Genomic DNA, 24,621 nt, shown 5'->3' on the forward strand with positions numbered 1-24,621 from the left:
GAGAAACCCACTGCTACACTCACTTGGTAATGAAGAAAAAAATGACTGGGCCAAATGTTGAAGTCACTATTAACCTGTTAATCCGGGTACTGTGGTATATCCTGAAACGAAAGCCCTAATTCTTTACCAGCGGAGGTCTGGAGTGGAGAAGACAGCTGCTTCCCTGCCAAGTCGTGGCTTTTTCACTGTCGGAACACTCTTAAACGGTGAGCACCTGGGAACCCTCGGGCCCCGTGGATCCTGGACTCCTCCCTCGGCCGCCGCTTCAAGGGGACATGTCTCCCTTCCGTGCAGAACGTCTCACCGCTGCACAGCTGAGAGGACACATTCTCATCCCGTGTTTGTCGTGAACTATGCCCGGAAGGACGCTCAGCCTCATGGATAGCCCTGAGCATGGGGGGCCTGGGTTCCAGGTTAGTGGAGGCCCCCAGGAGAACGGACTCCCGATTCCCCATCCTGCCAGCAAAGACAGCTACAGACACGCTGAGTCCTTCCAAACCCAGAAGAGGTGTCCTTGCTCGTGTCACCCCTGCATCTCACAGTTTCGAGCCATCGTGCATCCCCTGGGCACAGGGGTCCGGATCGCCTGGGCCTTGGCAAGAACACAGTGCGGTTGCTCTGTTCCCCGGATCCAGCCCTGGAGACATGCACGCATCTGTCCTGGCTCTTTTCCCCTTCCACCTGCTTGCCCAAAATGCACCCCTGGTCCAAGCCGTCTCCTGTTGCAAACAGCTTCCAAATGTAGAACAGTTGCAGCCGCTTTGAGTCCGTTAACCCTTTGTCTGCTAAGACCCCGCAAAAATAATTGATGACTGATTGGCCCATTAACCTTTAAAAAAAAAAAAAGTTTGACAGCCCAGACTTGTGTAATGAGGAGGGATTCCTCGTGAAATCAGTCTGATGGCTGAGTTGCTTGCCCCTAAGGAGGCAAAATTAGCCCCATGGGGCCTCGTCTGCATAGAAACTGGACGCAATTAGTGTAATATCCGGTGTTATTAATGTCATTTGGAATAATTGGGCAGGTTGATTTCGACAGGTTCATGGCGCTAAAATACTATTATAGTGGACCTCTCCGCAGCTAACTGTTAAACACGGAAAACTGTTCAAATCCCTGCGAGCCCAATCACAAAACTTTATTCAACAGCTCAGCCCTGGAATGTCACGCCGTGCGACAACACAGTTCTTCATCCCGAGCTGCGGGTGCGTGGCGCCTCTGATTTCCCAGCCCAGGGGCCACAGACCGAAGGCTGCTGGTGACGTGTGCGTCCGACACGAAGGAGCCCACTCGTGACGTCCATGCCAGCAGGCCTTCTGACAACCTGAGTTCTATTTCTACAGGATGAATTAAATATAAGCCACTGTAATTGTCGCGAAGAGTCGGTTTGTATTAGTGAAAGGAAGCCACTTGAAAGGAAAAAGAGCAAGTGTACGTTCATGGGGTCCATGTGCCCGCTCTTCACATTTTAAATGAGGGTGGCAGTGAAGAGTAATGTTCGGTCTCTTTCTGACTGATTGGCCTCCCACTGCCAATTATTGTTTTTGTCATTTTTTATCTAGTTGCCTGTAACTAAAATATCACCGTGCCCCTTCATTATGGGATGGAATCCTGCTGGTCCATTGGTGATTTGAATAAGGCCATATCGTTGGATCCAAATTCATTTCAGGCCATGAGGAGGAACGTATTCGTGGACGTCCATACAGAAGAAGGGGAAATATTTGGGTCCAGAAATCTAGAAAGCTATTTATTTAATGGGTGTAAACGGTCACTGCTATAAGCAAGGATTAAGTCTAGAGATTTACTAGGTGTTGACCCTAGTAGGATGGCCAGTTAGCGGATTGGTGTCTTCCACCAGAGCGAGGTCTTTTGTCCCCAGGATGAGTCAGGACTGGGTTTGGAAACAGGTGGCTACAGCTGGCTAGAGGGACCCCTGCACCCAGGAACCTGGAGGGCATCAGGCACCCGTCCTACTCCGCCTCCATCCCCAGCTTTTCCTCGGTGTGGTGGGGGCAAGGTGCCCGCACCTGTGGGACACATCTAGACAGGTCCCCAGTAAGAGAGGAAGGAGCTCTGCGGCCCCTGCCCGGGTATGAAAACCAGAGAAGGAAACTTGACACGCGTGCCCCCCCCCCACTAGAACAGAGCACAACAGCCAAGACTGTCACATGCTCCGATGGTCCTGGTATATGTGGGACTGTCCTTCCTCCCGGCGCTGACCCATCACTGAAGATGGCAGCTGGACCGTCCCTGGCCTGTGACTGCCACATCCAGGGCATCCTGTCACAGGAGCTTTGACAACAGCAGGGCAGATGCATGTCGTCCCGTCCCCTGGCATTCTCCAGACGTGACCAGCTTAAAAGAATGGACCCTAGTGACAAACTGGGTAGAGATTTCTGGGAAATTCCTTTTAAAAGACCCCCCGCCTTGCTCGTCTGACACAGGTAGCAAGGAAAAGTAGCAGAAGGGGTGCTAGGAAGAGGGGAGACCCTTCCAGCTCCCACTGGACACCCCCCGAGAGAGTTCCTTTCCTTTAAAAGTTTGTTTTCAAGAAACAAAGAAAGAGCACTTCCGGCCACTTTAAAGAGAGAAGAATAACTAAAGGTAATGAGATGATGCCCATAGGGTCTCAGTGTCTGTCCTGACACAGAAGCAGAGCCTGGCCGCACTGCATTTTATATTTATTACTCCATGCAGTAGATTCTTTGCAAAGAAACAAAGTATCCCTTCATGGAAATTACACGGCCCATGACTAAAAATGCAATTGCTCTGTAATCCTTGTTCTTACTTTGTTTTAATCTTGGGAGGCAGAGAAAAGTCATATGGCAGATATAATTCAGTTCTGAAATTCTGTGTCTCTGAGTGTTAAAGTATTACCCCCCCCCTTCAAAAAATAAAGCCACGTAAAGACAGTATTATCTGGGGAAGCACGTGAGGCTGTAAGCATCAGCTGGACCCCCTGTGAAGACCGCAAGTAGACCCCGTGCACGGGTCTCAACCCCTGATTCGGGGAGCGAGGCATCCCAGCTGCCCAGCTCCTTATAAAGACGACTGGGGTCCCAAATCCAAAAGAAGGCTCGGAATGGCACCCCCAGTGGAGGTGCCTCTTTTCTGGGACAGCACGGGAGTTCCGTCTGCCTTCTCCACGTGAGCCGGACCCCTCTCCTCCACATAGCCCAGAGGTTTATGTTCACTGCTCAGCAAGGAGCCCCATCAGTGTGGCCCACCTGGCAGACGCCAGCCCAGCGCCAAAGGCACCATCATCTCCATTTGGAGGCCATTCTGGAGCCTGTGTGGGCAAGACTAGAGGGCCCATCTCTGCCACATCTAGGCCCAGCGGTTGAGCTAAAAGAGAAAACTTGCCCAAAGAAGTCTTTGTCAGTGTTTGATTGCATTTCGAGCTATGGCTCGGAGTGAGTCACGTCGGGGACCAGTCCTGGGGCTCCCACCTGCCCTGTGACTGCCGGGCCTTCTGTCCGTGCTTCCAGACACTTCAGAAACAGCACGCCCACAGATGTCACAGTGACCACACTTACTGTGACACCACACTTCGTCCTCATTTGTGGCTTCATTATTTCTGTAATTGTGTGCCTTCCCGGGTTGGCAGTCACCCCACCGGCCTTCCCGTGGACAAAGCACAGTATCTCCGATGAATCGGAGTTTTGAGTGTTGGCACCGTTGGTTCTTCATTGGGTCATGAAACTTACTTGTGCTTTCCAGGGTTGTTGGGGCTACCCCTCGACCTCACCTTGCCAGTCCCACACCTCTGCTCGAGAGCCCGTGTCCACCAGGCTGGGTCACAGGATGTCTTGCATCCATTTGCTCTTTGCTTTGCTGAATCTTATTGGTGTTTCATTACAATTAGCACACCCAGCCAGGGTCTCAGCTTCCAGGAGAGAGGCCTGAAGCCCTGTGTGGCCGCTTGCACACTCTGGTTCATCCATCACCTCGAAACGCAGGGTAGGGTCTGCTCTTTAACACCTGTTATGAGTGACTACAGATTCCAGTGATCCTTTATATTGTTACTTTAACAATGAAGGTAACTGGGCTTATTCATGGTTCTTTGTATCCTTCCCTATCTCACAGATGGAAAGAAATATATTTGTAAACAGATATATTTATATGATTTGTTTTATTCTAGTGTACAGAAATGCAACTAACATTTCTTTATATTGGTCTTATATACTGTCTGTTTACTAATTGTTCTTATTTCTCATAAATCTAAATTACTTGTGGTTTCCTATGTAAACAGTCCTGCAATCCATAAAATTTTTTCTTTCCAGAGTTTAGATCTTCTATTTTTCTGTTTCATCTTATTGCATTGGCCAGCAGGGTTGAACAAAGGTTGTTACAGTGAGCATCTTTGCCTTGAGCACCCTTTAACTGATATGAAGTGATTGCTTCTAACAGTTCATCATTAAGAATAGTGATGCTATGGGGTTCGATGGTACTCTTTGTCCAATGTAAGGGGGTTCCCTTCTAGTTTGATAAAAGATTTCAGTCATATTTTTCTTTTTTTATTTTTATTTTATTTTTTAATAATTTTTTTAATTTTAATAATTTTTTATTATGTTAGTCACCATACAGTATTTATTTTTCTTATTTAGTTGTTTCCCCCTTCTGATTTGGAAGGTGCACCTTCTACTTCTTTTCTTGTAGAGATTGACCCTGATACTCTATCATGTGTGCCTAATGTTCGTCCTCCACCCCCTTGCAGAGGAGTACGCCACCTGAGAACACATTGGTTCCAATGTCCTCACCCCACCAGCCTGTCTCTGGTACTTTCAAATGAGACTTTATTCTCAGAAGTAGTATTTGACATAATTTTTGCTTAGATGCATCTACATCTCTATCTGTTCACCTGTTCACCAATCCTTCCCTAGCTCTGACCTTGTTTTCTGGATGCTTTTGAAGCATATTTGTTAGTAACTCCTTTAGCAAGGGTCTATTGGTAATAGACTCTTCCCATTGTTGTGTTTTTTTTTTTTCTACATAAAATGTATTCCACTCTTTCTTCAAAGAAGGTTTTCCTGGGTTCCACATCTAGACTGACTTTATTTTCTCCCAAGACTCGAGGATATTATCCTTCTGTCTTGCAGTTTTGATTGTTGCTCTTGAGATATCCGTCATCCATATGGCTGCCATTTTTTTTAAGAGCAATCTGCCTTTTCTTGCTTTGTGTTATTAAGGGCCTTTTCTTGTTTTTGGTTTTCCACAGTTTTATAAGCTTCTGGTGTGGTTTTCATGGCTGTGATCCATCCTGGTAGGTGCTGTTTCCTGTGTCTAGAGCCCTGTATCATTCACAGTCCTGTGAGGCTCCCACCATTTGCCCGGTGGTCAGGCGTGCGTCACACCTTCCACATACCCCGTCATCTCTGTTCCACAATGTCCTCACTCCTTCCTCTGTTCAGTCTCTCCAGGTCTGTCCTCTGGCTCTTCACTCCCCCACCCCATCCCCTCACAGCTCCTCCTTCACCCTGGCGGGGGGTGGGGGCAGGGCTTGTTTTGTTAACCGCTATCATTTGAATTTCCCAAAGAGCTACCCTTTTTTCTGATCTGCCTGATCAATTTTCATGGTTTCCTTTTGCTTGAAAATTTAGGATTCCATTTTTTGTGTTTCTTTATACATTTCACGCATAGTCACTTTAAATTCTGTATCCGTAATCCTTTGGATCTAAATTTACTGTCCTGTTTTCTGTGTGTTTAGTGTCTTGGTTTTGAGTTCACACGTGGTTGATCTTTGTGGAAAGCTTTCCTTGGGAGGAGATGCCAGGAGCCAAGGAGGCTATGCAAACCTGGGGCCCGTATCCCCTTCCGGTCCTGATTGCTGGGTGGAGGTCTCTCAAGTTTCTCTCTCCCACCTCATTATGACCTTATTTATCGTGCCACCAAAGGTTTTTCCCCCCTAGGGTGGCGTTCACTTGTAGGCATTTAGCACTCAGTGCTTTCTGTTCTGGCATCTTAATTGCGGACTCGGGGAGGGAGGAGAGAGGGTAGGCTAGGGGCTGGGAGATTAGGCCATCAGTGCGATGACAAGTACGTTTTGTGGAGAAGCCCTGCACACGTCTGTCCCCCATATTGCAGGGCAGTATGGTTGGAAGAGGCCATGGAAGCCACACCCAGGCCTGTGCTCCCCTAGGAGGAGCGTGGCACAGAGTTGTTACACAGAGAACTCTGAGGGACCCTGCCGGCTGAGCCAGAGCCAGGGACACAGTTAACTGAGGGCTGATCTGGGTGATTTTGAAGGTTTATGACTAGAAATAGCATTGTAACCATTAAGAGAAATAGCGAAAACCAAAGAGGAGCATTTGGAGATTATAGCAGATCTATCTCATGCATATTAATTTGATGCGAGGACAAAATATTTAAAGAATATCTGTGGGCATTTTTTAAATCCCCCAAATGATTGGATCTGGGGGGTCAGAGCTAAAGATCTGAGAATTGTCCACATATATCAGAAGTGACTGTCTACGCTTTGGAAGGAAATGAACTCTCAGAAGCGGTGAGGGGGTGGGGAGGCCATGAACTAAACCGGGGATATATATTCACCGGTGGTCGGCAAAGGAGGGCCAGGAAGGAGAAGCAGCAGCTGTGATGTACAAGCTAGAAAGAGAACTCTGGCTGAGCATGGCAAAGCGATGGCAGGTGTGCCGAGCGCACCCCGGGTTCCCCTAGGGCAGATACTGCTAGCTGAGTGGAGCACTCGTTCTCCAAGAGCCTGCAGCCAGCCCTGGGACCCTTCACACCGATGCCGGGCAGCTGCTCAAAGCTCTCTTGTTACAAAACGTTGAGAACTGTCCTGCTTCCCTCCCATAGCATCTCAGAGTAGGAAGGGCCTACGGGTCATCTCTGAGAAGCTGAATTTCCTCCAGGCTCCCTCTGAAGAGGACGCACTACGGGGGATTCACTTCTCAAGGGTGTGGCGTCCCAGAGTTGGCTGTTGCATCCGCAGATAGTGCGCAAATACAGGAATGTTGGGTGGCATAGAAGATGCTAGAAAAGGAAACTTGCGTCCAGTCTAAGTAGAGGGAGAAGACAAGTGGTGGGATTGACTTTGAAAGTGATGGAGAAGCCACAGAGGAGATGCTGTAGGGAGAGTCCCATTTGGAGATTTGCAAGAAATGAAGTCTGACGTTCCTGTCAACAGTTAACTGTATTTACTCCCATGAGTCGATTTTGCATACCTAGGTAAGTCCTGTTTACGTAATTAATAGGACGAAGCCAACTCTGCTCTCGCAGTTGAATTCGAAAGTCTGGTCTTTGCAGGAGCTCTTGCGAGTGTTTCAGTGGAGAACGCTCCATAACAGCTACCGCATTGGAATGAAGCAAAAAATATCGGTGCCCCTGGGCCACAGACCCCCATCAGTATTCTCACTGCTTTGTGCCGAATCATCTGAGGGCATGTGTGCGCCGGTCCCCCCCAGACGATGTCTCCCGAGTGCTGGAACCCTTGCCCCCCCCTCCCCCCCCCGTTTGGGGCCTGGTAGCCGCGTGCCTGAGCCATCATCATTGGAAGGCAAGCTCAGTTCTTTCCCTTAGTTCCAGGGCATGTAGCTTGTGATTCTGGCTGGAAAGCTTTGTGGCAGACCAGTTGTGCAGAAATTTAACTGGGAAGCTACTGATTATAAATTTTTTTTTCACTGAGAGGTTCAAAAATTCTTGATCAGAAGGAGCTTTTGTTGTGCATTTGAATTTCACAGATTAAGACAAGTGTGAGCCTGTTTGGTAGATGTAATCAACAGTTGTCACGTTGCACCCATGAATTAGCAAGTTTTCCCGATGGCCTGACTGTGACTTATGTCCTTCTTTCTTATCTCGCCTACCAGTTCACTGGGGTGGTTTTGCATAAAATACATGAAGTCAGGGTACTGTCTTACAAAATTCAGTGTAGAAGAGATTTGTAATTTATAGTGTTAGGACATTAAACCCCATGGATCGAGAAGCTAGGCCTTTAAAAATCCACAGATGTAGTGTCTCAGCCAATAATTGCAAGGTGTAATTGTGGGTCAGTCATGGGGAGACCTATTTGAAAGTCACAGCAAGGTTTTAAGGGTCTTTTTTTTTTTTTAAGATTTTTTTTTTAATGTTTTATTTATTTATTCATGAGAGTCAGAGAGAGAGAGAGGCAGAGGGAGAAAGAAGCAGGCTTCCCGCCTAGCAGGGAATCCGATGCGGGACTCGATCCTAGAACCCTGGGATCATGACCTGAGCCGAAGGCAGACGCTTAACCATCTGAGCCACCCAGGCGCCCCATTTTTTAAGATTTTACTTATTCATTTAGAAAGAGGGAGAGGCAGAGAGAGAATCCCAAGCAGACTCCACATTGAGCCAGGAATCCGATGTGGGGCTCGATCCCAGGACCCCGAGATCATGACCCCCGCCCAGATCGAGAGTCGGACACTCAGCCAACTGAGCCACCCAGGCACCCACTCAGTTTTTAAGTTGAAAATCCCAGCAAGGCCGTGGGTGTCCAAGGGCATCCCGGGATGGGGGGGCAGACACCCCCCGGCCTTCCCCCCGCCTGCCCCGTTCCACAGCAGGTGCACTGCTCTGCTTCGTGTAAACACATGGGTCATTTGTCCTCCTGCTCAAGAGCACAATAGATTGGGGTAGAATTTCCGATGCCCTCTCACGTCTGAACTCTTATCACCATCTCTCCAGAACTCAAGCCAAAGAGAGTCAGGGAGCGTGGAATGCGCACATACGTACCCTGCAAGCAAGCAGGAGACACCCCCCCCCCCCCGCCAGCTGAGGCTCCCGTGTCTCTCGATGCCTTCCAGGGACCCTGCCCTTGCTCTTCATGGGGCATCTCCTTCAGCCCCTTCCCCGAGCTCTGCTGGGTCTTCTCCACATGAAGCCCAGCTTGGCCCCTTTTGGGGTTCAGCCAGGGCCAGGCCTGACCCGCACTCGGCAGCTGCACCCCACAGTGCGCCCACATCACAGGAGATTTTAACAACTCCAGGATTGTCATAGACCTTTGAGAAGCCGATGGAAGCGCTGGACCCTCTTGTCAGACAAACGTCATTCACATTCCCTGAGACCGGGTGCATTAACAGAAGGCCTTCAGCAGTGGTTTGGCCAATGGACGTACCCACCTTCCCTCCCTCGGGTACTGTTCACAGCTCCCCAGGGGACTAAGTTCTAAAATAGTGATTTTATGTGGAGCACAATACCATTATCATCAGAATGCGTAAAGATTTTACGTAAAAGTAGCGTGGCCCTGTTTCTAAGGCAGTTGGTGCTCATTTAGGGAAGTGGTTCCCCAGAGCTGGCTGTGCATTAAGAAACTTCCCGTTCCTGGGATCAGGTGGGAGGGGTCCGTCAGCCACAGTGGCCGAGGCTGCTCCTCTCCTGAGACAGAGGGAAGCAGGGAAGGACATGACACGCAGAACAGCCTCCTTGTGTCGGGGCTGAGGGGCTCCAGGGGGGCAGGGCTCTGAGCGAGCAGCCTCAAGAAGGGCGGGGCTGACCTGGGCAGCAGGGAGCTGGGCGAAGGGCAGGGGCTGGAGGGCAGGGGCTGGGAGGGATGCTCGGGAGCCGAGAGTGTGGAAGATCGGGGCTTGGTGCGGTAGATGTGACCACATGCAGGTGACAGAGTGGTCACCTAGGCAGGGGTCCACTCGCAGGTCATAGGTGGTTAATAGCTGCTCACGGGGCGATCGTAATGCAGCTGCGTCATGGCCCAGTGACTGGAAACTACGGCTCAAATGAGATGTGCCTAAAACTCCAGCTTGAGATTTCTCCGCAGTTATTGGTAACTGGTCATGCTGTTTATATATGGCGCCCCGTCCCTTTCATCTCCGTGGCAGGAGTGGGGCTAGAGGAGAGCAGAGCGTCTCCCGTGGCCCAGGCCGTGTCAGCCTGAGCGGCACACATCACTGAGCCAGTGGATAACACTGTGGAGTAGGTGGCCTTTTCCCCCATGTTAAGGGTAAGGAAGTGCGCCTCGGAGGAGTCAAGTCCGTCCAACGACCCCACAGTGGCAAGTGGTACAGCAGGATTTGATTGCAGGTCCCACTCTTCCCTGTGCAGACGGTCGCCCCATGTCGCCTCAGATCACCTGGAGTCACTCACTCTCCAGGTGGAAGACGATGGAATGAAAGATGAAAGCCTTCCTCACGGGAACGGGTCTTCTCCTGTTAAAGAACAGAAACCCCCAGGCATCCCTGTTTGCGGTTGGTGTATCTATGGATCTACATGCAGGTGCCTGAAAGAAATCAAGACTACTCTGAGATTAGTGCTATTAACTGAATTTTCACCCCCACAGATATCTCCATGGTGCAGTGAGTGACAGTGTTATTTTCCTGAGTGGCTTCCTCTGTGCCCAACACAGAGACACGGACATCACACACTGATTTTCATTTTTCCTCATCCCCCGAGCATTGATTGAAACCCAGCTAAACCATGCTGGCTTTAGGAACCAAATCTTGCGTGTTTGGAGGTCTGCGGATTCAGATCTCCGCTGTGTAGTCGGCCGGTCCTGTGTGTGCCGCCAGCCCCATGCAGGCGCGATTGAACCCAAAGGCACTTTTATGACCGAGGACGGGCAGAGGGGCTGCGGTCTCATGAAAGCTAAACTCTTCATCCCCACCACTCTGTGTTTCAGAACAAGAAGAAAACTTTGAGTTTATCATTGTGTCCCTCACTGGCCAGACGTGGCACTTTGAAGCCACCACATATGAAGAGCGAGATGCGTGGGTCCAAGCCATCGAGAGCCAGATCCTAGCCAGCTTACAGTCGTGTGAGAGCAGCAAGAATAAGGTAAGACCCTTAGCAGGCTGCCCCCCGAAATCAAGAGCCACTGATCGTTAAAGGGAAGTGGAGGCCCAGAGGAATGCCCAAGGGAGGGGAAGCATCATATGATGTGTGTGATTGACAAGACCCAGTTATTCTTCCTGAGCGAAAAGCTAAATAATTGAAAAGAATAAAAAACACTTTGTGTCGATATGTATCAAGTATGAGTATCCTAGCCTAACCATGTTCCTATGGCAGAACATCCCGTTTTAAATCTTGACTCTCTCAACTAATCCCAAATAGAAAGCATTGACCTTTTTATGGTGGATGATGGGATCTTTTAGACTCTTGTGGTGTATGCGTTGACATTTACTTTGTTTTACGCAGCATACACTCAGGAGAGGAGAGGGAGACTTAAAAGATGCACTGTTCTCTTCTCACAAGTGCACAAAATTCAAACCCATGTCAAGTTACAACACTGAGTCTTGTTGTGGATGTAAAGGAAAAGCAGAGGCTCAAAGATGAGCATGCAGGGCGTTTGGGGAGGAGACCGTGTCCATTCTCTAAACTCTGCTGATAAAGCCTGCTCGGTGTTTTATTCAGTAATCGGAGGTGATTCTTTGCAATTGTTCAGCCAGAAAAACAAAACAAACTCTAAGCCACATTTTCTAGACCACTGCCGGTGATATTCCCATTATGGCTTTTTCCTCATTCATTACTTAGTAGCTTGGATGTTCTCAACCCCTTCTCTGGGACATTGTAAAGTCTCAGAGCATGTCGATTTTTCAAGCTATGATCAACTAGAAAAGGAGAGAAAGGGCATTGCCCACTGACCTGCACCCTCATTTGTGACCTTTTGAAGAAAGCTCTGCCAATGATTTATGCTCAGCTTTGGCATTAAGAAGGGAGTCTATCTTTCAGAAGGATGGAGTGTCTTACTTTATTATCCTCTTTAACCAGGGTAAACCAGACCACAGCCATTATTATTATAATGTAATTTGCTTCTTTTCTTTAAAGGTGTTTTATACCAAGGTGGGGAGAATCAGTGCCTCTCCCTTCTGAGAACCTTGGCTTTACTGACTCATGTCCACAGACAGGGCTCCTGAAGCAAAGGCAAGGAAGCTTCTGGATCTCCTCATGGACGGGGATTGACCACATATATCACACACAAAGCATGGGAATCTAGGTCCAGAACAGGAGTGGGGAGAGCACGTGGCCGAACAGACAGACATATTCTCCAGATTTTGTACACAATCACAGTATTTCACATCACACCTGAATCCATGCCACATCCTTGGGATTCAGGAAGATCTAAATCTCCTGTCTCTTGTTTCCATTTCATGCCCTTGCCGGACTCAGCATCACTTCTGGGCCTGACACAAACACCGGCCTACAATGCTGTCCCTTTCACTAGCCACATGTGCTCGGGGTGGGGGGCGCTCTCCCTCGGAGGACTCATGAGCACCAGGGAAGACAGACGCGCACCTGTTCACCTTGGGTGTTTGCTGAATAGGTGTCAGAGTGCACAGTATGGAAGTCCCATCCAAGGAATAGCTGAAGGGACAATACAGACTCAATTGAGAATGAGCTCTAAGAAATTTTGGCTGCCTGTGAGTAATTCAGGCAGGGGCATACGTATATGTACATATGCTGTGAAAGTCAGGTAGACAGACAGACAGACACATCCCTCTGAGCACACATACACACATACTCCAGATGCCAACATAAATTGTTAAATACACTTTGAATCCTGGGATATCCGACCAAAGGGAATAAAATCTTCATAATGCATTATGCTAATGAGAGAATAGAAGCAAACAAATTATAATTTATATTATTAGGTAGTAAGCAATCAGTCATCCCCATCAGACAATTTGACATGAGATGATTCAATTTATAAATTCTGACATAAAAATGAAGCTTGTTTTAAGTGTCCTCTGAAATTTGTTTGGGTGTATGCATCGGCAGCCTTTAGGAACAGTATGTATCCTGGGGCGCCTGGCTGGCTCAGTTTGGTAGTGTATGCAACTTTTGTTTGATCTTGGGGTCATGAGTTTGAGACCCACATTGAGCATGGAGTTTACTTAAAAAAAAAAAAGCTTAAAAACAGTACGTACCCTTGTACCTGGCACCTCTGCTTCCAAAAATTTGTCATCAGTAAGTAATGACAAATGCAGGCGAAGTTTTAGCAATAAGTGAGTTCTTTACAGCACTATTTACAATGGTGAAAAATTGGAAACCGCCTAGATGTTCATCAAAGAAAACTTCAGAAAGAAGTTCTTGTAAGCGGCAGAGTGTGCAGCCACTCAAAATGATGACGTGGGAGAATATGGGGTGCATTGAGAAGTGACCCTGTGTCATTGGGCTAAAAGTGCACGTTCCAGAGCAATACAGGCTGGCTTTTTTTTTAAGTACACATATGTGTACAGGTATGCTTTTAAAAACAGGCTGGAAGAATAGATATCATACTGTCAATAAAACTTAAGTATGGATGATCACATCATAGCTTATAAATTCTTCCGTTGTTCTTTTCCCCCTTAGGTATTTCTTTAACTTGTAGAGAGAAGAGGGTTAAGTATCAGTTGTCCCTCCCTGCCCTCCACCCACCTTAGTGACTTCGTTGCCATAGCAACTGAGATACTCTTAATGTGAAAAGTGCATCTCTAAGGCATGAAGCGTGGTGTGGACGTGGCTTCCTGGCGAGGAATCATGAGCTGTGTCTCGTGGTGCCGATTAAGCCCTGACCCGTGGCTCATAAGCAGATTATTTCCCATTCTTCCATCTTCAGAGCAAGCCGACACAACAGGGCACGTTAACCACTTCCATTCTCCGGGTGGCAGTTGGTCTGTGTTCACTCGCGAATGATCCAGAACTACCTCTGTCCTCACTCCAGGTCGAGGCCTCTCATCTGACAGGTCTTAACACGGGGCTCGAAGCATTCTCGGGCAGTCATGCTTTTTCCCCAAAGACCTCAGAAGAGGAGTGGCTGCTTCAAACGGTCCTCATCCTGTATCTGCTGACAAATGATTGATTTTTGCCCCGACGTTACTCGGGGATGCGTCAGTGTCTCCCGGGGTTCTTACCTCTTGCCTTTGTCTTCCTATGCCCAGTCCCGACTGACGAGCCAGAGTGAGGCCATGGCCTTGCAGTCGATACGAAACATCCGTGGGAACTCCCACTGCGTGGACTGCGAGACCCAGAGTAAGTGTGGGCCGGGGAAGGGGGCCGGGCCCGGGACACGGGAGGTGGGGTGGTCTGGTGACGCCCAGAGTGCAGTGGACCCACTTTGGTCATGCAGCACGTAAGGTTTATGATGTGACGTGACAACTTTTAAAGAATTGAAATACTCGTGTTTGGATTTTATCCTAACACGGTACCCTGCACACGAAAGCGTAGGTTTGCCTTCTGCCTCCGGCCCCCGGATAAGCAGCCGTCACACCAGGGGGGCGGGCGCGCGCCCAGATTCCGTGCCGTACCCAGGAATTAACCTTTTGCTTCATCAGTGATCATATGCTTGTTTGCTTTCTCATGAAAATACAGCACAATTGTTAATTCCTGCCCCGAGATTTCTGGGGTTGGTATTTTTCATTGCAAAATCATATGTTCTGGATTTTGGCATCAAAAGGTCTTTCTCTTTTTTTTAATGTGAAATTCGCTGTCCACTAAAGCCTTTGATTGAACTGATAGACTTCATCATAACTGCTTCGTGCCTTCGAGTGACCCAGTTTTACTTGGTGCTTCCCGCCATGCAATGCGGAATACTCTGTTCCCTCTGAGAAAGTCATCTTGTTGTCATCCTTGAGGTTAAAGACTGACTTTTAGTTCTCTATATCCCAGCCCTTAGCCCAATGCTGGGGGCATTCAGTAAACTTTTTCCAGTCGTATTTTTTGTTGTTGTTACTAAAAAACAAAGTTTTGACATGGGGCACCTGGGGGGCTCAGTTGGTTAAGCTCCTGCCTTCGACTCAGGTCATGATCCCAGGGTGCTGGGATCGAGCCCCACATCCCACTGCCTGCTCAGCAGAGAGTCTGCTTCTCCCTCTCCTTCTGCCCTTCCTGCTGCTTGTGCACGCTCTCTTCTCTCTCTCAAATAAATCAATAAAAATCTTCAAAGAACAAACAAAGCCCACAAAGTTTTGATGAGAGGGAGATCCAGTTGAGACCAGGTGAAAGTCACTGGCCCCAGGCTCGGTGTCACCTGGGAATCACAGGCATGTGATATGGTCCTGGCCGTCCTGGAGCCCGAGCCCGGTGGGCAAGGTGGGACCCAGAGACCATGGAACCTGCCACATGGCGAAGGGCTGTCACATTGCACATGGCAACTCAAGCAGACTTTGTGCAGAAGTTGGTGTTTAGAGGGGCTGAAGGAGCCATGGCGTCAGGGGACTAGCAGGACATGCACCTGCTGCTCAGGTTGGAGGCTGGTCGGAGCTGAGAGAGGTGAGAATGCTCAGTGGGGGAAGGTGAGGATGCTCAGTGAGGGGGAGGCAAGGATGCTCAGTGCGGGGGCGGGGGTGAGGATGCTAAGTGGAGGTGAGGATGCTAAGTGGAGAACATTAGAGCCTTTCTCTTCATCTGTAAACAGTGGGAACTCCTTTGAGTTTCAGAGCAGGAGTGAGATGGATTCTGAGCTATGCTTGGGAAGATGGGCCTGGCCCTACCATCTCCTGTAGATTGGAACAGGACAGTGGAGGGAGGAGGAGGCAGCCGTGGGGGATGGTAAACAGGAGGAGGTAGGCACTAACTCAGGTTGTTAGAGTAAAGGGCAGGGGGGAGCCTCCCCTGAGCAGCCACTGTGCTGCAGGGCAGGATCGGGGAAGGTCACCAGGCCAGTGTCTGTGGCCCCCAGGGGAGAGAAAGGGTCTCTTCTTCAGGTGTCTTGATGAACTTCTCTAAAGTATCTTCTTTTGTGTGAAGTTTTAAATTTTACTTTCAAAATGTGTCATGAAAGGAAGTTAGAAGAGAGTACTTATTAAGTGTGCGTTTTTACCAAAAAGTTGTTAAAGTAAGAATTTTTAAAGCTATCAGAGCCTCCATTAGGAGAAGTGCCTACGATAATTTCCACCATACAGCTGGAGCCCCTTAAGAGGGACGATTCCATGGCTCGCAGGCTTCATGGTACGAGGCACATGGTATGAGGAGGTCAGGAGTCCTTTCTGTGAGCAGGTGGGTCGCTCGAGTGCCAAGGTGTGGGGTTGGGGGTGCGGAGCTGTGGGGAAGGGAGGCCCCTGAGCAGATACGCAGGGACGAAGGGAGCGGGGAGAGGCCGAGTGTGACAATTCCGGAGAAAAAAGAGATCGCAAGCTCCCATTCCTTAAACACTTTGTCTCCGTCAGGCCTGTGCCAAACCCACCAGGGCACTGTTTTTTTTAGTTCTTGTGACTGAATGTTGGTGCTGCGGTCGGCCCCACGGCCCCACTTACAGGGGAGGAAATGCGGAGTCTGAGGGGGGAGTTATATTTCGAGTTGTATGTCCCGGGTCACAGAAATAGCAAGCGGAGCTCCTTGCCTCTCTGCTGTATTACAGAGATCGAGGACACCAGGACACGTTGGCAAAGGCTTTTTGTTTTTTAAAGTCAAAATACTTAATTTTGGTGCAAATGCTGGGAAGGGCACCACCCCCACACTGATGATGACCTGTAAAACCTCCCCGAGCAGTTTGGCAGTGTACATAAAAAGCCTCGGGCAAGTGGATGCCCTACCCTCCAGCTGGGTCCTCCGGGAACCAAGCCCATGGGAATGAGCAAAGGGGCCCAGAGACGTAGCTTCAAAGGTGTGCATCACAGCGCTGTTTACAGAGCAAAAAATCAGAACATCCCAAATGTGCGAAACTGGAAGAACCATTAATAGTGATGTCTTCTCAGTGCAATAATGTGCAACCTTAAAAAGTGATGTTAAAAATTTTAAAAGTAAGTTATGTAAAAAAATATATTAATTGAGATGGAGAAACTTTATAATGCATTGGAAATGAGAAAGTATTGAGGCAGTGAGTCAAGGAGATCGTAGTGAATCACTTTAGGAATTTAGGCAGAAAAGGTCTGTAAGGATGCATTCCAGAACGTTGACCCCACCTATTTCTGAAATTGGTTGGGTCTCTGGTGATCCGGGTCATCTAATTGTATAGTGAGCACCTGTGTCTTGGGAAATTGGATATTGAGTGGCCTGTATTTCGGTGTATGCAAGTACATGCAGTAGTCAATCATTAAATGTAAGGAGAGGCTCTGGTTTCTGGTCAAGAAGAGGTTGCCGCGTTCTGTGGGGCCGGAAGAGCCTGATTTCACCGGGGGACCTGGTCCTGCCTGCACCTTCCCGGGGGTCCCCAGCACCAGAGCTGGGGGGTCATCGCTCATGCTTCCGGAGGGTTCTGGCAGGAGGAGGTGGCCAGGCCACAAACGTGTGGGATGCTTGCTTGGGCCCCAGCAGGATCGGGGCTTCCCTACTCTGCTGCTGAAGCCGAAACGCAGGGAGGTGCATCCTGCCCTCTGCCTCGGGGCCTGGGAACCGGGCCTCTAGCTGGTGTGTAGCCTAGGCGGGTTTTTGTCCTTTTTACTGATTAAAGGACTTCCTCTTTTAATTTGTTTTCTGGTTTGTTTATTTGGCTTTTTTGGGGTTTTTTTGTTTTGTTTTGTTTGAGAAAGCAGAAATTGAGAATAAGAAAATGACGTTTTTGGGTCCCAGATAGCTTGGTGTGTTCTCTGCGGAGACGGGATCAAGTTAGGGGACAGTGGCCGCTCTCTCGGCCGTGGTGGACAACACAGAAGCAGGAACAAAGCACGTGCCCCTGTCCTCCGAAGCGTTGTCAGGGACAAAGGTGGCGGTCGGCTCCTTCCTTCAGTGAAGGAATTAGCCGATAAATGAAGTGTTCCAACACTAAGGATTATTTTTAATAGAAAGTGCGTATGTAGACTGTTCAGTGAACAGAAGCAAGAGAAAGTCTTGTGTGTGGTGCATTTCTTCCACGTAAATATGCACAGATAAAAAATAAGTTGACTGTGATTAAAGTGGGTGGTAGTTCCAAAGATTTTCTGTCCTTGTTCTTTGGAACACCTTTCCTGACTCCTTAAACCTATCTTTAAATGAGCCCATTCCTTTTATCATTATAAAGGGATCTTAAGAGAGGATTGAGGGGGACTTGAAGATGTGGGCCCTTCCATTGGCTTTCTGTCCCCCTGAGAGCTGGGCCCTTCGCTTCGAGGTCCTGTGTCCGGTGGTCACGTGGGAGGAACCTCAGGCTCCGGATACCACAGACCCCTCTCCGGATGATTCCTACTGGCTTGTAAACTCTGCCGCTCCCACCATTCAGCTGTGTCTCATGGGGGCGGGGGGAGTGGGACTTGGGCATTTCCATGACGCATGGGATTTGGAGCAGTAGGAACCCCCACCCACCCATCGTTCTTCCTAAGAATGTGCCAGACTGCCGGGAGCCACCTGTCTACACCTGGTAGACCCCAGAACGGGCTCTGAGCTTCCTTAGCTCGGGGGTGCCCATCTGTAGTGAGCTTGGAGAACCTCAGCGTCTGCCCCTTGAGGAGTCGCAGCCTTCAGACATCTTGCTTCTGGGAAATCCTGCCGTAAAGATAACTAACATGTTCGGGAAAGTCCATCCTCCAGAGCCCTTGAGAGCCCAAGAGCTTGGAGCCCTGGCGTGGTTGTCGCCGGTAAGCCTACCCTGCATGAACAGACCCGGAGAGGCAATGCAGCCTTTCCACAGCTCCAAGACCCCTCGTCCACGAGACCCTCCCACTCGCCTGGGCAGAGCCGACCCCTCCCTCCTGACTGGTGCCTGACGCCCTGGATGGAAATCCCGGGCGTGAACTCCTCCCACCAGGTCGTATTAATGTTGGAAGCAGCTTTTCCATTGTACCACTGGATGTCTGGGACCCTCTCTTACGTATCTTTGTGTACCCCAGACCTGCATAGGAGGGGACTCCACTCCCCTCTCCCTTCCCCAGTCTCTCGATGTCCCAGCAAAACCTATAGCAGGAGCACATTCAGCCTCTCTCTTCTGCTACTTGCTTTTTCCCACAGGCATAAAAAGAAACCACAAATTATATAACTATATACTTTTAAATTACAAACAAATGATATAACTATATCTATAAAGACATCCTTGGGTCTTTGCCCACGTGTCCCCTCAAAGAAGCCTTCCCCGACCACCACGGGGTTGAAATGACACACGCGGGTCCGTCTCCCTCTTCTCCCTAGCCGGGTTTTCTCAGAGCACACACTTACCCGACACGTGGTGTGTTTATCTCGTTTGTTCCCCGTTGGTCTGCCCCGTGGAATCGAAGCCCTACGCTTAACCCTCAGGACAGCCCCACGGGGATGGACATCAGTAGCCTCATGTCGCACGCGAGGCCTGCAGAGCAGAAGACGCTTGCGGGGTGGGGGGGCAGCCAGGCAGCAGAGCGTGTGCTGACAGGCCGGTGGTGGTCTGTGCACTGGGACGGGGGCTCCTGAAGCTAGACGGGACACTGGAGACAATCCAGAGCTTTAAGGCCAGAGCTGGACTCACCTGTCGGCCTGAGGGCGCAGCCCAGGGCCGCGACGCCCCAGTGCATCCTAAAGGGAACAACGTGTGCGACGCGGGCAGGGACCCTGGCAACGCGTGCATGCTCGCACCTGCCAACAAGTTGTTCCCATCTGTTGGGGCAGAGGCAAGGCCATCCCTCCCGCGGCCCCAGTTCCTCGGTATTTCTGATTTCCACGGAGATCTGCATGCAGTCACTAGAATGTGTCCTGTGTAGGCTGGTCTCTGAAGCTTGGAGGGGGAGGGGGTGGGGCGGCGGGACATCGAGTCCCAAACCAGGGGTCAGGGTCGTCGGGGTCCCTCAGGACGGGTCCTCTGCTCTAGTGGGGCCATTCCTTCCTTTGCCTGAAAGTGCTCACTGAGGCGGGCTCTGGGGTGTCGCGAACGAGAAGAGGTCGGTGCCCCTGGCCCTGCCCGACACGGGGAGGGTTTTGCGAAGTGATGCACGTGTGTGTGACGGTCTCCCAGGGGCAGCTGGGAGCTGCTGAGAGGAAGCGAGCTGCGTGCTGAGGCCAGCAGGAAGAGCCACTGGCCACGCAGAGGGGCACAGTACCGGGGGGTCAGGGAACCGAAGGGCTCCTGAGAGACATGTGCACAAAGACGGGCTCGCTTCCGATCCTGCTGGTCAGGATTGTGGGTCAGATCCGAAGGGCACATGGCAGCCATGGAGGGGTTTTGAGAAGGGGCAGGACGCGGTCAGATTCGCCTAGGAGACCACGTTTCCATGCGGAACGCAGGCTGCGGGCATTAGAAGGCGAGGCCGCAGATGGGAGGCTGCTCCGTCCTGGTGGTGACCGTGGCATGGACCAGGGCGGGAGTGGCGGGGCAAGAAGGCAACGAATACCTAGACGTGGTGATGGGCTGGGGGTGGTGGAAGGATCAGGGTCGATTCGCAGAATCCCGGCTTGAATAACTGGGTGAATCAGTGCCATTCGCTGGCAGGGAGCTGTCCCTGGCAAGAGACGATGTTCAAGGGCAAAATGTGGACAGGGAGGTACCTGCAGGATTTCCAAGCGCAGACGTACAGTGGTCATTACAGGTGCTGCTTGGAGAGGGGGGGTCTCTCTGTGTTCGCCCCTGAGGCGGGCGGTGTCTGTGGGTGGTTGTGAGCAGCTGGGTCGTAATGGGACCCATGGCTTGGGTGGAGTTTGCTCATCAGAAGATGAGTCTGCAGAATCCCCTGAGGTAAGGGGTGGGTTCAGGAGGAAGAATTGGGAAGGAAATCTAGTTGGGGAGCCAGACAAGTGCTAGAAAAATCCAGGGAGGGTATTGACCAAAAGGCTACGTGAAGGCAGTGTTGTAAGAAGAAGTATCCAGAGGTCAAGTAAAATGATGCCTAAACACGGCCCTGACCTTGCGCGGCCCCATGACGTTGGCTGCCCTGCTCCAAGGGGGCAGGTGGGGGTAGAGGCCAGGTGGGATTGAGAGGTGCAGACTCAGAGGCGGCCAGTGTAGGAGCTGGGCTGTGAGGGGGTGCGGCGGGGCTGTTCCGCAGACTGTTCACCACCCCACCGTCTCTTCTGATCACCCCACCCCACAGGGCCCAGGCCGGCCCTCCTGCACCTGCTATGGCTGGCCTCTTCCTTCCCACGCTGTCCGTGCATTTCTCCCTTTGACTCTACCCTTCCGCATGTAGTCTGCATTTCTTCGTTCTATTTATATTTATTGTTATCATTTGGGACGTATGTTTCGTCTTCCCACCCAGAACATCTCCGAGTCACAGACCTCTCTTCTCCTGTTCCCCCCATGGTATCCATCCCCACCTCCCAGAGTCTGTGTTAGATATGAACGAAATGGCTGGCTGATTTCTGATGGATTAGCACAAGGCCATTCCTGGGTTTTTGTTGACTCTTCAAGTGCCCCTGGAGTAAATGTTGATTATCCCTGGATCATTTAAGCCTTCCTTGCGTCTGTTGGTGGTTAAAGCCATTGACTGTCCAGGTGAACCCCGTCTTTGCAGATCAGCTGTGGATTCTGGCACGAAGCCAACCTTGGGCCTGAGTCCTCTGTCTTCCGGTGCCACCAGCCACTTTCACACAGGGAATGACCCAGCTCAAGGGTTCCAGCCGGGTTCTCTAAACTCACTTGTTGTCCTTGGTGCGTTATCACAGCCTAAAGCATCGCCATTCATTCTGCAGGTCAGGGTTGATCCAGCCGGGTCAGAACCTAACCGGTAGACCCTGCCCTCCATCTTGCCAGCAGTGATGGTGGGAGCCGCTCCAGTGGTGCCCTTAATGTAGGATCACCGAAAACCATGTCTTCATCGTAGCGTGCCTGCCTTTGTCTTTGAAATTTGCAAACATGTCGGTCGTATGTCTAATGAAAACTCAGATGTGCCTAGAGTTGCAGAGATGGCTGGTTATAAGGGACACTGTAGCTTTGGAAATACTCTGGAGCGCTCCCTCACTTTCCCTCTGTCAGCAGCCATCCACTGTGGATGCCAGGTCACATACGGTTCTTTTCCACGTGCATCTGCGCTCTCAAGGGTGCTGCGATTGAGGTATTAGAACGTGCATTTCTGTGTCCAACCCAGTGCCTGCACCTGTTTATTGTGTGGGAAATTCCTAAGCTTTGGCTAAAGCCAGATTTTTAAAAGGCATCCCCAACATGCCAAACCTTTTGAGATGCGTAAATCAGCATGCAGGACTGGCCAGAGGGCATTTGCAGGCCCTGTGAGTCTAGGGAGGGACAGCCGGATGTGAAGTCCAGTAACTGGCCTTTTTGTTCCTGAGATCCTGAGGGCATTTGGCATGAGTGATGATGGTCTGATGTCTCTCTTCCCACAGATCCGAACTGGGCCAGTTTGAACTTGGGAGCCCTCATGTGCATCGAATGCTCAGGGATCCACCGGAACCTTGGCACCCACCTTTCTCGAGTCCGTTCTCTCGACCTCGACGACTGGCCCATAGAGCTTATCAAGGTGATGTCATCCATTGGGAACGAGCTGGCCAACAGCGTCTGGGAAGAGAGCAGCCAGGGGCGGACGAAGCCCTCACTGGACTCCACAAGGTAGGGACGTGGGCAGGCGTGTGGCTCTGGGGCCTTCTGCCAGCATGGGAAGTGACCTTAATGACGGCCTCCCCCGGAGCTGCCCTGGCGACCTGTAGGAATGCCGAGGGGCCCGGCATGGAAACGTCTGTTTTTTTAAAATTGGTTTTCAGCAGGCGTGGATAATTCAGACTCCCTGATTTTTTATGTTTGTTTTTACACCTTGGGGACTCCTCTCCCCCTCTTAGAAATGTATTAAGCTTCCAACCTTATGAATATATCACTTTAATTAATACATTTCTAATAGGAGTAAGATGTGCAGCGAACACTAATTATGAATTTTTGAGTCTTTAATTTTGTGATTCTTCTATCTTTGAAAAGCATCTACTCAGTTGGTTTCCCTCCCCACCCCCACAGACCTACAGTAAGCCAGTTTATAGTAACACAATATATTTTATTTTGTAAAATGTATTTCCAACACATTTAAGCAGCTGAGTTCGGAGTAACGTATGGTGACTCCTCATTAATGTTAATTGTTACCCCGTGTAAAAAACGCATTTATTTTGAGCCCATTTATTTTCTCATTTTTCATTTACAGCTATTATAAACCGTTTTTGAGTACACATACATATTTAATGTACCTAAGAGGTGATAAAATGGCATGTCTTCCGAGAAAGCCTGCTTCATAGAGACTGAGTGGGCCATCGGGTCCCTGCGGCTGCCTCCAGAGGAGGGGCCAGGGGACTCCCTTTCCGCTTTTGCTTCTCGGGTGTGTGATGTGAAGGGAGAGGAGGGGTCTCCCATCATTAGCACTTTTTTAAATTCCTCTGGCCTGTTTTGCTGGCAATGAGACCTCTGGTCTGTGGGCGGGCCCCATGTGAGCCGTAAGAAGTTGGTTTCTGCCGCTAAGCCACGATCCTGTGCGAGCAGTTGGTGGATTTTGTTACATGAACGCTGAAAAATGAATTTGTGGTGCCACCTTCGGTTCACTTTAGAGAATGAAGCTGGCGTGTTATTAACCTGCTCTTCGTGTTCGGCATCCTGCGGGGAGGGGGCGAGGGGAGGAAGAGGCGCCCAGAGCCTTGTCTGTCTGGCATCACCTCCTTTTGCCGGGTGAGCTCGACCACGCAGTACCCAGGTGGGCAGACTTCCTGCAAACGGGAGGAATGATACTCTGCTTTAAATTCTTTATCTTGATCTGTTTAACACAAGCATAGAAAGTAGCAGACCATCAGCGAGGAGCATTCTTAAAAGACGAATTTGCGTATTAGTATCGATTTTTTTCATAGATGTCGTTTCCTTGGAGGACCTGTAGGCCTAACAATGAAATATGATTGGAAATTGGATCAAGTTTCATGTAGGAGTGCAGAGAACATTGAAATAAGTTACGGAAAAAAATTATTCCTGCATTTTACTGTTTATGTGTAAGAGGAGTGTATATATTATTTTTAGTATCCTGAGTTGGAAAAAAGTTTTTCCATTTGTCATAATTAGCCACCGTTTAGAACGTTTAGGTAACGAAGATAGGGGTTGATATTTTTAACCGGTAAATATTTTATATGCATTTCATCTTCATTCCTAAGTGAGAGTTGCCTGCGTCCAGGCACTTGATTGTTCTAACTTGTGTATTTGATTTAAGCTCTTGAGTGCGTAACTTTCTCTTCTCTCCAGCATTAAGTGCATCACATCTTTATATTTTAGAGATGTGTCAGTCTTCCTGTCTCACAAATGGGGTGACCGCAGCGCAGTCCCAGCTCTTAATGGGTCACATTTGTTGTCCTAAGGGGCCGTGCTGAGTTGCAGCCCCCCCCCAAGGGTGACGGTGATGCTGGGTCACAGCAGTTCCAAAGAACATGAACGCCTTTTGAGGATTGAATGTTTCCTTGTGCCTTTAGTCATTCTCTCTGGGAGTTTTGCTTTTAATTAATATTCAACAAATACTCACTGACTACTTCCTCATAGAGAAGAAGTGGTACGTGGTGATTATCCCTCACAGCGATCGGTGAATGTTCTCGGGGCCACAGCTGAGTGTGCCAGGACTCCGGAGAATTTTCACGCCTGGCGGGGGGGGTGGTTCTCACAACCAGTGCGCTCCAGGGAAGTGTCACTGGAGAAACAGCATCTGAGCTGGACTTTAAAATGCAGGGCGGAGTCCAGGCCTGCGGGGTAGGGAGTGTGGGTGGGCATGGCCTAGGCCAAGCCCGGCCCTCGGGGAGAGTGCAGAAACTGGGAGTTGCCAGCCATGGGGCAGGACCTTCAGTTGAATGAGGAGGGGTAGGGCCAAAGGAGAGCAAAGGCCTGGGTGAGCCTTTGAGCCAGGGGTGTATTATAACAGCAGCTCTGGGGCTTATGCATTCACGTGTGATCTGCCTGT

At 49.9% G+C, this 24,621-nt stretch overlaps 1 protein-coding gene across 13 annotated transcripts in view; it reads left to right on the top strand.

Moving 5' to 3' along the window:
* Nucleotides 1-24,621, top strand: part of AGAP1 (ArfGAP with GTPase domain, ankyrin repeat and PH domain 1) — a 524,718-nt gene that overhangs the window by 435,349 nt on the left and 64,748 nt on the right. For all 13 annotated transcript variants that reach the window (XM_078071496.1, XM_078071497.1, XM_078071498.1 and 10 more), the window contains 3 exons: nucleotides 10,602-10,756; nucleotides 13,840-13,930; nucleotides 22,046-22,268. In XM_078071496.1, the coding sequence (XP_077927622.1) occupies nucleotides 10,602-10,756; nucleotides 13,840-13,930; nucleotides 22,046-22,268 (469 nt within the window). The remainder of the gene's footprint in view (nucleotides 1-10,601; nucleotides 10,757-13,839; nucleotides 13,931-22,045; nucleotides 22,269-24,621) is intronic.

The sequence above is a fragment of the Halichoerus grypus genome, chromosome 4 (assembly GCF_964656455.1).
Source record: "Halichoerus grypus chromosome 4, mHalGry1.hap1.1, whole genome shotgun sequence".
In the NCBI taxonomy this organism is placed as follows: domain Eukaryota; kingdom Metazoa; phylum Chordata; class Mammalia; order Carnivora; family Phocidae; genus Halichoerus; species Halichoerus grypus.